At 36.0% G+C, this 13,952-nt stretch overlaps 1 protein-coding gene across 1 annotated transcript in view; it reads left to right on the forward strand.

Moving 5' to 3' along the window:
• Positions 1-304: 304 nt before the first annotated feature.
• TENT2 (terminal nucleotidyltransferase 2) overlaps positions 305-13,952 on the forward strand; it is a 72,170-nt gene continuing 58,522 nt past the window's right edge. The window contains 5 exon segments of the mRNA XM_030323705.1: positions 305-644; positions 874-943; positions 6,471-6,644; positions 7,069-7,158; positions 9,629-9,866. Coding sequence (XP_030179565.1) covers positions 6,508-6,644; positions 7,069-7,158; positions 9,629-9,866 — 465 coding nt within the window. The 5' untranslated portion in view covers positions 305-644; positions 874-943; positions 6,471-6,507.

Here is a 13,952-nt window from a genome sequence, read left to right on the forward strand (position 1 = left end):
CCAGCTGAGACACGAAGGACCCGTAAAAAGTGCTTAACTTTTTAAAAAGTGCACAGGAGTCGTTGTGCATTAGCTCGGACGCGGCCCAGAGCCGAACAACGCGGCCCGGCCACCGCCGACTGCCTGATCCCTCTTGTCTCAGGACAGGCCTAGCCCTTCCACATTCGCGCTCGCAGCTGCTGAACAGCCACCCCCGTCCTAACCCAGACCGTAGCATTTGTGCGCCTGCGCACTCAAGCAAAGCACTTGCTGGGGCGGGCGGGGAGGCTGCCGGAAGTGTGACCTTTCGCTCCCTGCTCGCTGTTCCCATCCGGGTCGCGACAGTCTTCGGGGGTGTTTCTGACAGGGCTTTCTACGCCGCTTTTTCGGTGACTTTTTGGTCTTCCGCTTCTTGCCACCGCCCCGAACCTCCCACACCCTTGCTGGCCCTGCCTTTTCTTGTGTCGCTCCTCCCCGGCCGCCGAGCCCGGGGTTTAGGTTGCGATCCGGATCCGGAGCCAGGCCTAGCTTTTACGCGGGCCGCTACCTGCTTTGGCTGCGGCGAAAGCGACAACCGAGCGCGCCGGGCTCTCGCTGCTCCGGCCTTGGAGCTCCTGGGCGGGCAGTACCAGTAGGCCCTGCTTAGCCCTTCCCCGAGGAGACCTGTGAGTTAGGGGGCTTCGGAAAGGGACGCAATGGTGTAGGCCCAGGTCGGGGGCGGGGCTCGGGGAACTTTTCCTCAAACCGCACTGTTATGTTTGCGTGGGAAGTTCCGGCGATCTTTCTTAGACGTCCCAGACATATGGGCGGCCCCAAGGCTGCTGCACTTTTCTGAAGAATCTTAGGACCGCTTACTTTTTCCACTCGTTTCCTTTCCTGGCGCCCCGTTCTCAGTCTAGGAGCAAAAGAGGAAGACCGTGTTGGGACCCCTGCATGGAGTTTCAGAGGGTGGTGAAAAAATAAGGTAAACATCTGGATTAAGTATTTAAAATGTAAGGCTTTTAATCAAAGGGGCCTCAGTTCTTCACTTTCCAGGGAAGTGCTCAGTCTAGGACTCTGTCAGATTGTTGTACCCTTCATTTCCCGGTCAGCCTTTGTAGATAGACTCGTCATCTGTCTAGGCCAGAGCACGATGGGGTTTATGTGTCTCACAATTTCTTGATTATCCAAATACCGTCTTTTCTCTCCTTCAGCTCATTGTTTAAAATAGGAGTTACGTACTTAGATTGCGGATACCAATAGGGTGAACCGAAAAGAAACAGAGAAACTAAAACTCAGGCGAAATGGGAACTTGTTGACGGATATGTGGTGTGTGATTTTGTGAGGGAAGATCATAACTGAACACTAAATCTGTGTTTTGTATTACAGGTAACATACTCTTCTTGTAAATTCTGTCTTGGACGGTTTATTACCACAAGGCTTTTAATATGTACAGCGAAGAGGCTCACAATATTTAGCCAGTGGTAGTAACATTATTTTGTTGGTGTGATGGCCCCAATTATGTCTAGTCTGGAAATGCTCTTTCATACAGGCTTTAGGTGGAACAGGCCATTTATCAGTCATTTAAGAAATGGCCATTTCAAACCACATGACAAGATTTTTTTTTTTTTAGCTCTGGGTTGGTATCTAATTCCTAATCAAAAGGAATGTCCTTTTCAAAACTCGCAAGTAGTTTTGACAGTGGGTGAGGATATAGGATTTGGACTTTTGCGTTGTGGAGAAAAGCGAGTTTAGGAGGTCAAAGGCATTTGGACGAAGTGGACAGATAACTTGATTTAGTTGCCATAGTTCTGGCTTTTGGTTTTTATACTGGGGAGATTCTGCTTTCCAGGGAATCCTGATTATGGAAGGAATTATGTAACCTTGAAAGTTCTCTAATTGGTTGGAGAAGAGTCAAATTTAGGACAGAAATTCCAGGTTGTGAGTTACAGGACCAAATACCATATCACTAGGAATTACTTTGTAAACCACTCCTGTACACCCTTGTCTCCTGTATGATTATTTACAAATAAACGTATATAATTTCCCATTGTGTCAACCTTAGTCAAGAAGCAACTTTAAGATTCTTTCCTTAAGAACCATGCAACGGTTTTAAAACACATCTTCAGAAGTTCCTATATCATCCTGTTTTATTGTCACGAGCATTGAGAAGCCAACTTAAAGCTAAAAGGAAAATAAGATACCAGCAATAATGTGGATTTTCTTTCTTTATTATAGCATTTCTTATCCCTGCTATCACAGTTGATGTGGAATCGTGTTTTATGTAGATCATCAAATAGACTTACTGAAGGAGCCTTTCATTCAGAATATAAGAAAAAGATACAAATTTTGTGGTGGTCTCTTTAATTCTATGGTAATAGGTGTGTCGGATTTTATACTACTCTAAAGCTCTATATTCTGTTTAAAAAATGATTCCTCATATTGTTTTTGATGGATGATTATTTTTGGATTATTTTATTATATCTTCATCAAAATCAGTGTTGAAATGTATTAGAATAATATTAGAAAGAGGAATTGAAATTCATGCCTTTTGGTTTACTTCCTGATTTCTAGATGGTCATGCAGGATGCCCATGTTGGGGAGCAGTGAATGCCATTGGTTACATTCCCTAGGAATGATCTGACTGTGAGGGCTGGCCTTGTTGAAGCCATACTTCAGGGCCAAGATTCATACTGAGGAGAACCTGACAGATACTTTGTTTTGGAGAAACTCCAAAAGCTTCAGTTGCTTATCTAGGAATTTGGGATAGGCTGAACTAGATACCTGCCTTAGGTAAACTTTTGGCTCTGGAATCACTGTAAGCTTTTAAACCTTGGATAATTTGGTCATTAGCTTTGTAGAGTATTTGTGGGCCACAAGACATCTTTTGACTTGTTCTTGTTTTGGATCTTATCATGTCATGGCATAGAAATAAGGTGAGGTCTAGACTGTTTTGTCATTTTGGGTTTTCAAGTCTTAATGCATGTATATGGGGCTTTATTTGGGTCCAGAGGAAAAACATAAGCATATTGATGTAAACAAAGTGTCTAGAATTTTAACTATTAATTGATTTAAATAAATCTGAAAATAGAACATTTTAATTTTAGCTTTCTGAATACAGATTCCTTCCCTTGTTTGATCAGTAGTATCTGTATTCCAAGAAAATGAAATATCAAGCAAAATTCATTTAATGAATTATATTTAATGTTATTTTCTCATGAATCTTATGAAATAGGAGTTATGTTTTGTGGGAGTTTGGGTTAGGGAAACAGAATAAAGAAAGTCAAGAAAGAAAAGAGCATGAACCCAGACAAAGGCTAGAACATGGCTTTAGTTGCTAGTCTTGAATCTGGCATTCTGTGATTATTACATGTACTTTTAATAAAGGATTGTCCAGAATCCTGCTTGGTTCAAGATATTTTCCATTTCCTTTGAGCAGTGAAAATCAGGGAGTACAGTTTAGCAGTTATGATAGGAATGATTAAAAAAAAAAAAAGTATCCTGTAATGAGATACAGACCTGCTGAAGGGAGTTGATGAACTCTTGTTTTCTGGAGGTAACACTTGTCTCTGGTTCAGATTAGAGAGTCGGGCACTTGGATGAGATCTGATGGGATCCCACGACTCTTACTCACAATCCATTATAAATCTTGGCCTAGTGAATCTCATTCATTATCTGTGTACATCCTTGGAACTTTAGTCTTGCAAAATTGAAAAAAAGCAAGGAACAAAGTGTGTATGAGTGATTTATTAGTTTCTTCACAGATCTTTCTCTTTTTCTATCCTGTTTTCTCCACCAGTTTTTCCAACCATCTGGTCTCAATACCCAGAGGCAGCTATTATTTCTTTTAGATGCTTAAGTGTTATTTTCCTCTGTATTCTTCAAAAACTTCTATGGCTTGTTTTTAAAATTGACATCTACTGAAAATTAGAATTCAGCACCTTAATGTAGCCTCCCTTATCATTAAATTGTACTGTATATGAACATGTAAATATATATAGCATATTTTAATAATATACGTAATCTTTAAATAAATATATGAAATAGATATGTAATATGTTACAATTTTGTTTAGATTGATATTTTAATGTTTGTGTTATTGTGAGAACCAAATAGATAATGATTATATATCCTTTTTTATATGACTTTTTGAGTGTGTGTGTGTGTGTTTAGGTAATTTCTTTTTAACTTGCTACTTTTTTGTTTGTGTGATTATTTTTGCCCCTCTCTGTGGTCAAATACGTCAGGTAAACTGCCAGTAAAGTTCTAAGTTTTTTTCTCCTTGGGTCTCTTCTTGAAACCCTTCATCCTCTTGCTCTAATTTAAGCTGGTAGCTTTCCTTCACCACTGTTCTGGGGAATTACTTTGTCTCTGCCCTACAGCAGGTCTCCCTTTTCCTAGATCCCAGGTTTTTTTTTGTTTTGTTTTTTGATACTTGACATGTCTGAACATGTTTTTTATCCTTGCAGTGATAGTATGGCTCGGTATAGAATTGTAGCTTGAGAGCATTTCCTGCAGAGACTTGAAGGCGCTAACTTCATTGTCTTGTAGTTTCCTCTGTTGCTATTGAGGATTTTAAAGTCATTTTGATTGTCAGCTCTTTATTTATAACATTTTCCTCTTCTGTAATATAAGTTTCTTTTTCCTTATGTTCTGAAATCTTACCATAATATACCTTGGTACATACATTTTTTAAGGTGCGCTTTGTGCTCATTAGGTCCTTTAAATCTCAGGATTGGTTTTTTTCAGTCCTGGACATTTTATTGTTTTGTTTATTTGATAATTTCCTTCTGTGTGTTTTCTCTCTTCTACAGGAACATCTGTTATTTTGGATGATGGACCATATAGTTTGATTCTCTTATATTTTTTCTCTTATTGTCCTGCCTCCTTTCTGCCTTTACTAGTTTTTCCTTTTTATTCTAAGAGATTTCCTCAGTGTTCTTTTAACTTTCTACTCAGTGTTTCTGCTTTTAATTTTATAATTTCGAAGAGCCTTTTCTGCTTTTTAAACAGATATTGTTTTCTGGTGTTTTTTTGCTTTAATTAATTAATTAATTAATGTATTTATCTTGCTCTTGGAATTGTTTTTGTTTATTCCTGGATCTTTTTTCTCTTATGGTGATCCTTGAATGTTTATTTTAAGTGAGAGTTCCTAGAAATCAAATTGGAAGCTCTGTGTGCATGGGTGGGCAGTTTAGTAGTAGACTTTACTGTAGTTTGCTAGCAGGCTTAACTTTTTTCGTGGAAAACTGTTACTATATTATAGGTTCTCTGGTTACCATGTCATTTGGTTTCTTTCCCAGTACCATAAATGGGTTTTCTGATTGCCTGCATTGGGAGGGTGGGCTGGGGATCCTATTTTCACTTTGTTGATTTTACTTAATACTTGATTTGTTTGTTACTTTGCCCTACTCTTTGTAAGTTTATAGCCTTTGGGATCAGTCATTGCAAAGTATAAATCTCTCCTGCCTGGGTCAGTGAATGGTTCTGATTGCTTTGTACAATAGTTCCCCTGCTTATTCACACAGGAGACATACTAAGACCCCCAGGGAATGTCTAAAACTGTGGGTAGTACCGAACCCTATATATACTACATTTTTTCCTGTATATACGTACCTTCGATAAAGTTTATAAAGTACAATTAATAATAAAATAGAACAATTATATTACTATACTGCAGTAAAAGTTTTGTAAATGTTGTCTCTTGGAATATCTTAATTATATTGTATTCTGTAATGATGTAGATGATAACATACCCATATGATAATATGAAGTGAGGTGAATGGTGTGTGTATTATGACATAGTGTTAGGCTGGCTACTATTGACCTGACGATATGTCAGAAGGAGGATCATCTGCTTCTGGGCCATGGTTGACCACAGATAACTGAAACCACAGAAAGTGAAATTGTGGGTAAGGGGGGACTGTTATGTATGTTTTCCCCGTTGCTGTGGAACAGGCTCTCTTTTATGTGATGTCCTTTATATAAATTATTTAGACTTTGAAGGAAATCTCAGAATTTTATAGGTATTAGGCAGTACGGATTCCTTCCTTTGTTTGAGTTGATCTGTAAGAAGATGTGTAAGACCTATATCCTAAGAATCAGGTTGTCATATTATGGTTTATACCTTTGAATAAATTCAACTGGGTATAAATGTAAGAATCTGTATGGCTTCATTAAATGTCTGTCCTGAGTGGTGTCTTTTTTATTATCAGAGTATGTGGTGATAACTTGATTTCTGAAAGATCTGTTGATATGAGGTTAAATACATCACAAATTAGAAACTTGCATTTTTTTAATCATTTGCATGATATTCTTAGTCTAGATTTAAAATTCATTATTAACAAGTTTTTGGTTACCTGTAGTGGGACTTAAGAGATCTGTTAAAACTTTTGAAATAACTTTGTAAGTAAAATTCATAACTTGGTAAATAATTGTTTTAAATAATAGATATTAGTTATTACTGAGTTCAGTATTTTCAAGATATAATTTGTCTTTTAAAACTATCCTAGGTAGAAGAATACATGTTCACTTTTAGTGAACAAGAGCATGTTCCCAAACTCAATTTTGGGTCGCCCGCCTTTCACCCCAAACCATCAACAACATAATAATTTCTTCGCCCTGTCACCAACTCTTTATTCACACCAGCAGCTTATAGATGCACAGTTCAACTTTCAGAATACAGAGTAAGTATGGTGTTATTTTGGCCCATATCATTTGTAAATTTTGTGTTCTAATTGAGAGCATTTTTATATGTTATATGTTTCATTTTATATGACATGTTTGAAGTTAAAAAAACTGTCATTGTTGGGGTGCTTGGGTGGCTCATTTGGTTGAGTAACCGGCTCTTGATATTGGCTCAGGTCATGATCCTATCGTGGGATTGAGTTGCTACGTTGGGCTCCATGCTCAGCATGGAGTCTGCTTAAGATTCTCTCTCTCTCCGTCCCCTACCCCACTCGTGCTCACTTGCGCTGTCTCTAAAACAATAATAAAAAAGGTCATTGTATTGTTTTTTCTGATCAGTGAAATATTTAGTTTTTTATGAAATTGCTTTTTTGTTTAAGGGAAAAATGTTTATTACTATCGTTCTTTATGTGTTTTTGGTAGTTTGTCAAGAGCGGTGTCATTACAGCAGTTGACATATGGAAATGTCAGTCCAATACAGACCTCAACTTCTCCGTTATTTCGAGGAAGGAAGTAAGTACTTCTTAATTATTTTAAAAGAAAAGTTTGCATTTCTCTGAACTGTAGCTGAGTGTTTCTTGTATTCAGATTGTGTGGACATTATGCCCTAAATTTTATTTTCTGGAACCTGTGAAGTCATTCCTGTGACAAAATTTTGAAACTTTTATATTAAATTTAAAAAAATTTTAGGGATACTTTTGTTGATTTATTACTGCCATTGCAAATTTTAGATGGAATGAAGCCACATTTTCAGAAGACTACTTTTAATTGAGATTTTAACTAAATTAGATTGTTTTCTGAATTAGTTTGCTGGGGCTGCCATATCAAAGTACAACTGATTGGGTGGCTTGCACAGAAATTTATTTTCTCACAATCCTGGAGGCTAGAAGTCCAAGATCAAGGTGTTGGCAGGTTTGTTTTCTTCTGAGAAAGACCTCCTTGGCTTGTAGATGGCTGCCTTCTCTGTGTCCTACATGGGCATCTCTGTGTTTTCTGTGCCCTCATCTCTACTTCTAAGGACACTAGTCATATTGGATTAGGGCCTACTTTTAATGACACCATTTTAAGTTCTTTAAAGGCTGGATGTTCAAAACAGTCAAATTTTGAGGTACTGCTCAACCATTAGAATTTTGAGGGGACACAGTTCAGCCCATAGTATCTTTTCTAGTAAAATTCACTATTCAATTTATCTAAATCTTACACACCTAAGGTTCTGTAATATATATTATTATAGTAAAAATTTCTGCATGTTTAAAGCTTTCTATAGAGAAGTCAGAGTCAACTAATTTTAACCAATTAGAAGAAATTGATGTACCACAAAGTAATTATAATAGAATTTTAGAGATGATTATTAAAATAAGGTTTGGCAGTATTTGCAAGATATAGCTGCTGAATGCCTATATAAACATTCCATAAATTTATGTCCGATTAAAAATAACACTAGCTAAGAATTATTGATCATTCATGTAGTAGCGTTGTTCTGTGGAGTTTACAAATGATTTAAGTTTCACAAAACTTTATGAGATGAGTACTGTTATCCCTCTTCTGTTGAGAAAGATGAAACAGAGGTTAAGCAACTAGTTATTCAGGTAGAGGCACACTTAGGATTTGGACCCAGGTAGTCCGGCTCTAGATCTTGTGCTTCAAAGCACTGTGAGTTGTTCTTCAAAGTTATCATTGTGGAAGGCTTTATAATGATGCCAAAAGTATTGGCTTTAATTGAGATTTTAATTTTTTTGAAATTGCCTGGATAGCCAGTTTGTGAATCACAAATGAAAACAAATTCCATTGGCTCATAGTTGTACTTTAAAAACTAAAATTGACATTCTCAGGAGAAGCAGCATATAAAGCTAAGTCACTTTTATGTTAACAAATATTAAATATACTCTTAGGTTTTTAGTACTGTACACTTTTACTTGTGAGTAGGAGTTTACTTATTTTGGGGGTCAAGGAGAGGGAGTTGGTGTAATCCTACTGGGGTATTAAAAAAAACCTTCGGATGGCCGTGACCCAGTAGTTGGACCATTTCCCATGGCCGAAAGTATTGTCTGTATGAACAAACTTAATATATCAATGAAGTAAATATCTTTTTTTAGACAAATAATTATTTTCATTCTGGCTTTTATTTTGAAATATTTTATGCCTCCAGAAAAATTTAAAGAATAGTACAGTGAACATCTGTATGCTGTTTACCTAGGTCCATTAAAGTTTTGCTTCATTTGATTTTTTTGCCTCTTTCTCTTTATTCCTACTTTTTTTTTTTTTTTCCTGAACCATGACGAAAAATTGTAGACATCATTTCACTGTACATCAGTGCATTCCTGCTAAGAACAGGGATCTTTTCCTATATAACCAAAATACATTAGTCATGCCCAAGAAATTTAACATTAATACAATACTGTTATGTGAAATGCAGTTAGTTTTCATATTCTTTAGTTGTTCAGTGTCTTTATAGCTTTTTAATATGATCTTTCCAACTGATGAACCGGAATATAGGTGGACTTAAAGACCCTTTTTAACTATGTAACACTCAGTTCACTTAATTTTATTCTCATTCTTTAGAATTTGGGTTTTATTGTCAGTGTTTCTATGAATGGAAGTTTTCCTCCAAAGTTTTAACTGCTGAGATAAAATATTGGGATAGTTCTGCAGGAGACTAACCCTGATATTATAGTGTATAGGTTTAAAAATATATACATATATATTCTATAAATTATATATATGCATATATATACATACATATGTGTGTACATATATACACACATCCACATACGTACACACATTATCAGTATGCATTTTTCCTAAGGTGTTTTTCTAAGGCTTCTCTTGTGCTCAAAATGAATATTTTAAGATTCACATAGAACTAATAATGTGGCCCTGCTGAAAGAGTCAATATTGGCATTTGTTATTTTTATAGTTTTAATTGTTTTCTGTCATTAGAAAGTTATATCTTTAATTACTAAGGTATATTGCTTGTTTTCAGGAGATTAAGCGATGAAAAAAACCTTCCTCTTGACGGTAAACGGCAGCGTTTCCATTCACCCCACCAAGAGCCAACTCTAGTTAACCACATAGTGCCTTTATCAGGTGAAAGAAGATACTCAATGCCGCCATTGTTTCATACACACTATGTACCAGATATAGTCAGATGTGTTCCACCTTTTCGAGAAATACCATTTTTAGAACCTAGAGAAATCACACTGCCTGAGGCCAAAGATAAGGTAATAATAATATAGATTTTAGTTTTACCTTTTGGAAAGTTGATATAAATAATGTATTAAAAACATCAGAAATATCTAATGTTTTGGATTAAATAGAATATGTTTTTTGCACTGTTTAAACTATTCAACCTAGTTTTCTGTCTAAATTTGATTTTTTGATTTTTGTTAGCTTTCTTTTATGGAAGTGTAGCTTTCATATCAGGAAATCAGATTTTCTCTGATTCGTAAAAATCTGGATTAGAACTCAAAACATTTGATTTCTTAGTTTAGAGAACTCTACTGTTACTTATTTTATTTTAGAGAAACACATTTTCATATGGTTATAAATGTCAAAAAATATGTCAAAAAATGTCAAAATGCCTCCCTTTTGGGAGGTTTGTGTTCGTCATGAAGTTTTTGAATGTCAAAAATAGCGAATCCAGGAGTCATGGAGAAATTGATACAATCAGAGTGATACGATGCAGAAAGATCTATCAGAAACATTTGTAAAAAGCATTTCCAATAAATGAAATAAAGCTGTTTAATAATTCTTGGAAAATGACATTATCAGCATTGGGGAACAATGAATTATTTAACACTAATATTAGAAGCATATTTACCCCCTACCCCCAAATAATTTTAGGTAATTTAGAAGAGTTTACAGTGTAATTATCTGTGTTCTCTTGGCTTGTCTGTGGATTACATTTTGCTGTTTTTACATTTTCAAAGCTGCTCCACTTTTAAGAAATACTGACATCTGTAGGCTAAGGAGAATGATCCTGAAGGGAGTATAGTGACTTTGTTTTACTCATCTGTGGGTTCCTGGCAACCAGCATAGGTCTAGAATGTTGTAAATGTATAGAAGATGGTGGATCAAAAAAGGAGCACTTGGTTCATTCTTTAGTTGTGCTGCTTTTTATTCCGTCATCATTCTTTCATTGTATCATAAAATTCACTCTTTTTAAGTATACAGTTCAGTTTTTAGTATATTCACACAGTTGTACAGTGATCACCACTCTCTAATTCTAGTATGCTTTCATCGTCCCCAGAAGAAACATGTACCCGGTACCAGTCCCTTCCCCGTCCCTGACCTTCCTCTCCCTTACCACCTGCCCCCCTTGGTTGCCACCAGTTGATTTTTTTATCTCTATGGATTTGCTTATTCTAGACATTCATATAAGTGGAATCATACATTATGTGGTCTTGCTTTTTTAACTTAGTGTATTTTCAAGGTTCATCCATGTCATAGAAGTGTCAGTTCTTTGTCTCTTTTTATAACTGAATAATATTCTGCCGTATAGATACACCATTGTATTTTGTTTATGCATTCATCATTTGCTCAGCTTTGGGGCTGTTTCTTCTCTTTGGCTATTCTGAATAATGCTGCTATGAAAATCTGTGTACAGGTTTGTATGGACATGTTTCTATTTCTTCTGGGTGTATGCCTAGTAGTGAAATTGGTGGGTTAGGTGCTAATTCTATGTATGCCTTTTTGAGAGCTGCCACTGTTTTCTAAAGTGGCTGCACCATTTTACATTCTCACCACCAATGTATGAGTGTTCCAATTTATCTACATCCTTGTCAACACTTGTTATTGTCTGACTTTTTGATTATAGCATCCTAGTTGGTAAGAAATGGTATCTCATTGTGATTTTGATTTGCATTTCTCTAATAACTAATGATGTTGGTCATCTTTTCATTTGTGTATTCAGATCTTTTGCCCATTTTTTAATTGGAGTATTTATTTTTTATTGTTGAGCTGTAAGAGTTCTTTGTATATTTTGAATATTAGACCATTATATATGATTTGCAAGTATATTCTCCCATTCTTGATTTGTATTTTTCCTTTCTTGATGGTGTCCTTTGAACCACAAAAGCTTTTCATTTTAACCAAGTCCAATTTATCTTTTTCTTTGGTTGCTTGAGCTTTTGGTGTCATATAAGAAACCATTGCCTGATCCAAGGTCTCAAAGATTAATGTCTATGTGCTATTCTAAGAGTTTTATAGTTTTAGCTCTTAGATTTAGGTCTTTGGTCCATTTTGAGTTTTAATATGATATGAAGTAGGGGTCCAACTTCATTCTTTTGCTGTTAGTCCAGTTGTCCCAGCACTATTTATTAAATAGATTCTATCATTCTTCTGTTAATATGAAGTAGAAAAGCAATTAGGTAAAATGAGTGGGAGGGAGGATGAAGCAAAGTAAAATGGGAAAAGACTAACTTGAGAAGTTTTGGTACTGTTTCTCTCCCTCTATTCTTTGTCTTTTCTTTGCTTTCTCATTTTAAAGAAACTCTTACAATGCTATAATGTAAAAGCCTATGGTATAAATCAAATCTGACAAATTCTTTTAGTGAATATATAAGAATCTTTTACTATGAGTTTTTAATTATGTATACAGACTCATTTTCTATGGAATTTATAAATATTGAAGCTTTCTATCTTTTTGTATGTATTTATATAGTCATAATAGGTAACTATTGGAACTAACTAAGTAACTGCTAGTTCTGCATGTGGACGAGGTATATGTTGAGTGTCAGTAAATTTAATAACATAATTTACATTAGTCAGTATATATCATTTAGTGAAATATGGTTCCATATCAGTAACTTTTTCTGTGCGTAGTAGCATAGAAAAAGATCTCTTATATCTCATGTTTTTGGAGTAAGCATTTGTTTCAGAAAGGTAAAGATATATTTTGTTAAGCAAATTTTTTTGAGTGCTACTCTCTACCTGCCTAGTTGTGGGAGAAAGAAGGCAAGCAATTAGTTTTGTGTTCATCCTTTAAGAGAACACTTTTAAAGAAAACTAACACTTATTGATGCCTTTTCTAGGCATTCATATGTTATATCGTTTAGTCTTTTCAACAACCCCATGACATGGATATTATCCTAATTTTACTGAGGCTCAGAAAGCTAAATAACTTGTTTAAGGTCACAGCTAGTAACTGACACAACCAAGATTTGACCTTTGTCTCTAATAATACAAAGAGGAGGAATTTAAGATGTTTAAAATCAGAGGTAGGGAGATGACATTCTTAGAATTGACTATAACACCAGGTGATCTGTGAAAGTAATAGCTAATATTTAGTGGCTTTCTTTGCCAGCAGTGTGCTCAATGGTTTCTATCATTTACCTCTGTTTATCTCTGCTACAGTATGAAGTGAATGGGAAGTCCAGTGTGAAAAAAATGGAGTAGTGGTTTGGGGTCTTGAGTGCCCAGTGGAATGCCATTGAAGGTTTTTGAGTAGAGAAATAGCACAGATTGACATTTTGGGGAAGATGGTTCTTGTGGTATAGTGGAGTTGAGCTTGGAATAAGGAGGGCCTGGAAGATGGGTGATTACCTTTAAAGCTATTAAATTCATTTGATGAGAGGCATGGAAGCTTTCGATTATGGCATATGGTAGGGGGAAAGATGTGAAAGACCACGCATAAGGAAAATTGGTAGAATGTGTGGAATCACTGAATATAGGGGAGAGAGAGGGAGGCTTTGATGTCTCCACTGCTTTGATTTTGGACTACTAACAGAGATAAGAAACCTAGATGTGAGGCGTATAAATTAGTTGAGGAACCAGTCATTTGTTTTGTTTTGTTTGATTTTTTTTTAATGTTTTTTTTGAGAGAGGGTGACAGAGCACAAGTGGGGGAGGAGCAGGGGGGGGGACACAGAATCTGAAGCAGGCTCCAAGATCCGAGCTGTCAGCACAGAGCTCAATGTGGGACTTAAACCCATGATCTGTGAGATCATGACCTGAGCTGAATTTGGACACTTAATGGACTGATCCACCCAGGTGCTCCACAAGAATTTTTGGAAGTATGGGAATATCTGTAATTTTTGGGAAACTTCATCTTCTGCAGATTACACACTAAGAATATAGGTCTATGGAAAAATAGGACTGGAGCATATTATTTGAAATCTAAACATTTTTGTAACCAGAATGCTATCAAGAGTAATAATTGATACCTTGGGAAATAACTTGGTCATACCAGATAGGCGGCTTAGTATGACTGGATGCTGCTGCAGGGGATATTAAAAATATACAAAATAGAGTTGAGATATTGGCTTGTGGAGGGCACTGAGACAAGGCAGTTAAAAGTGGAGCCCTGA

The sequence above is a fragment of the Lynx canadensis genome, chromosome A1 (assembly GCF_007474595.2).
Source record: "Lynx canadensis isolate LIC74 chromosome A1, mLynCan4.pri.v2, whole genome shotgun sequence".
In the NCBI taxonomy this organism is placed as follows: Eukaryota; Metazoa; Chordata; class Mammalia; order Carnivora; family Felidae; genus Lynx; species Lynx canadensis.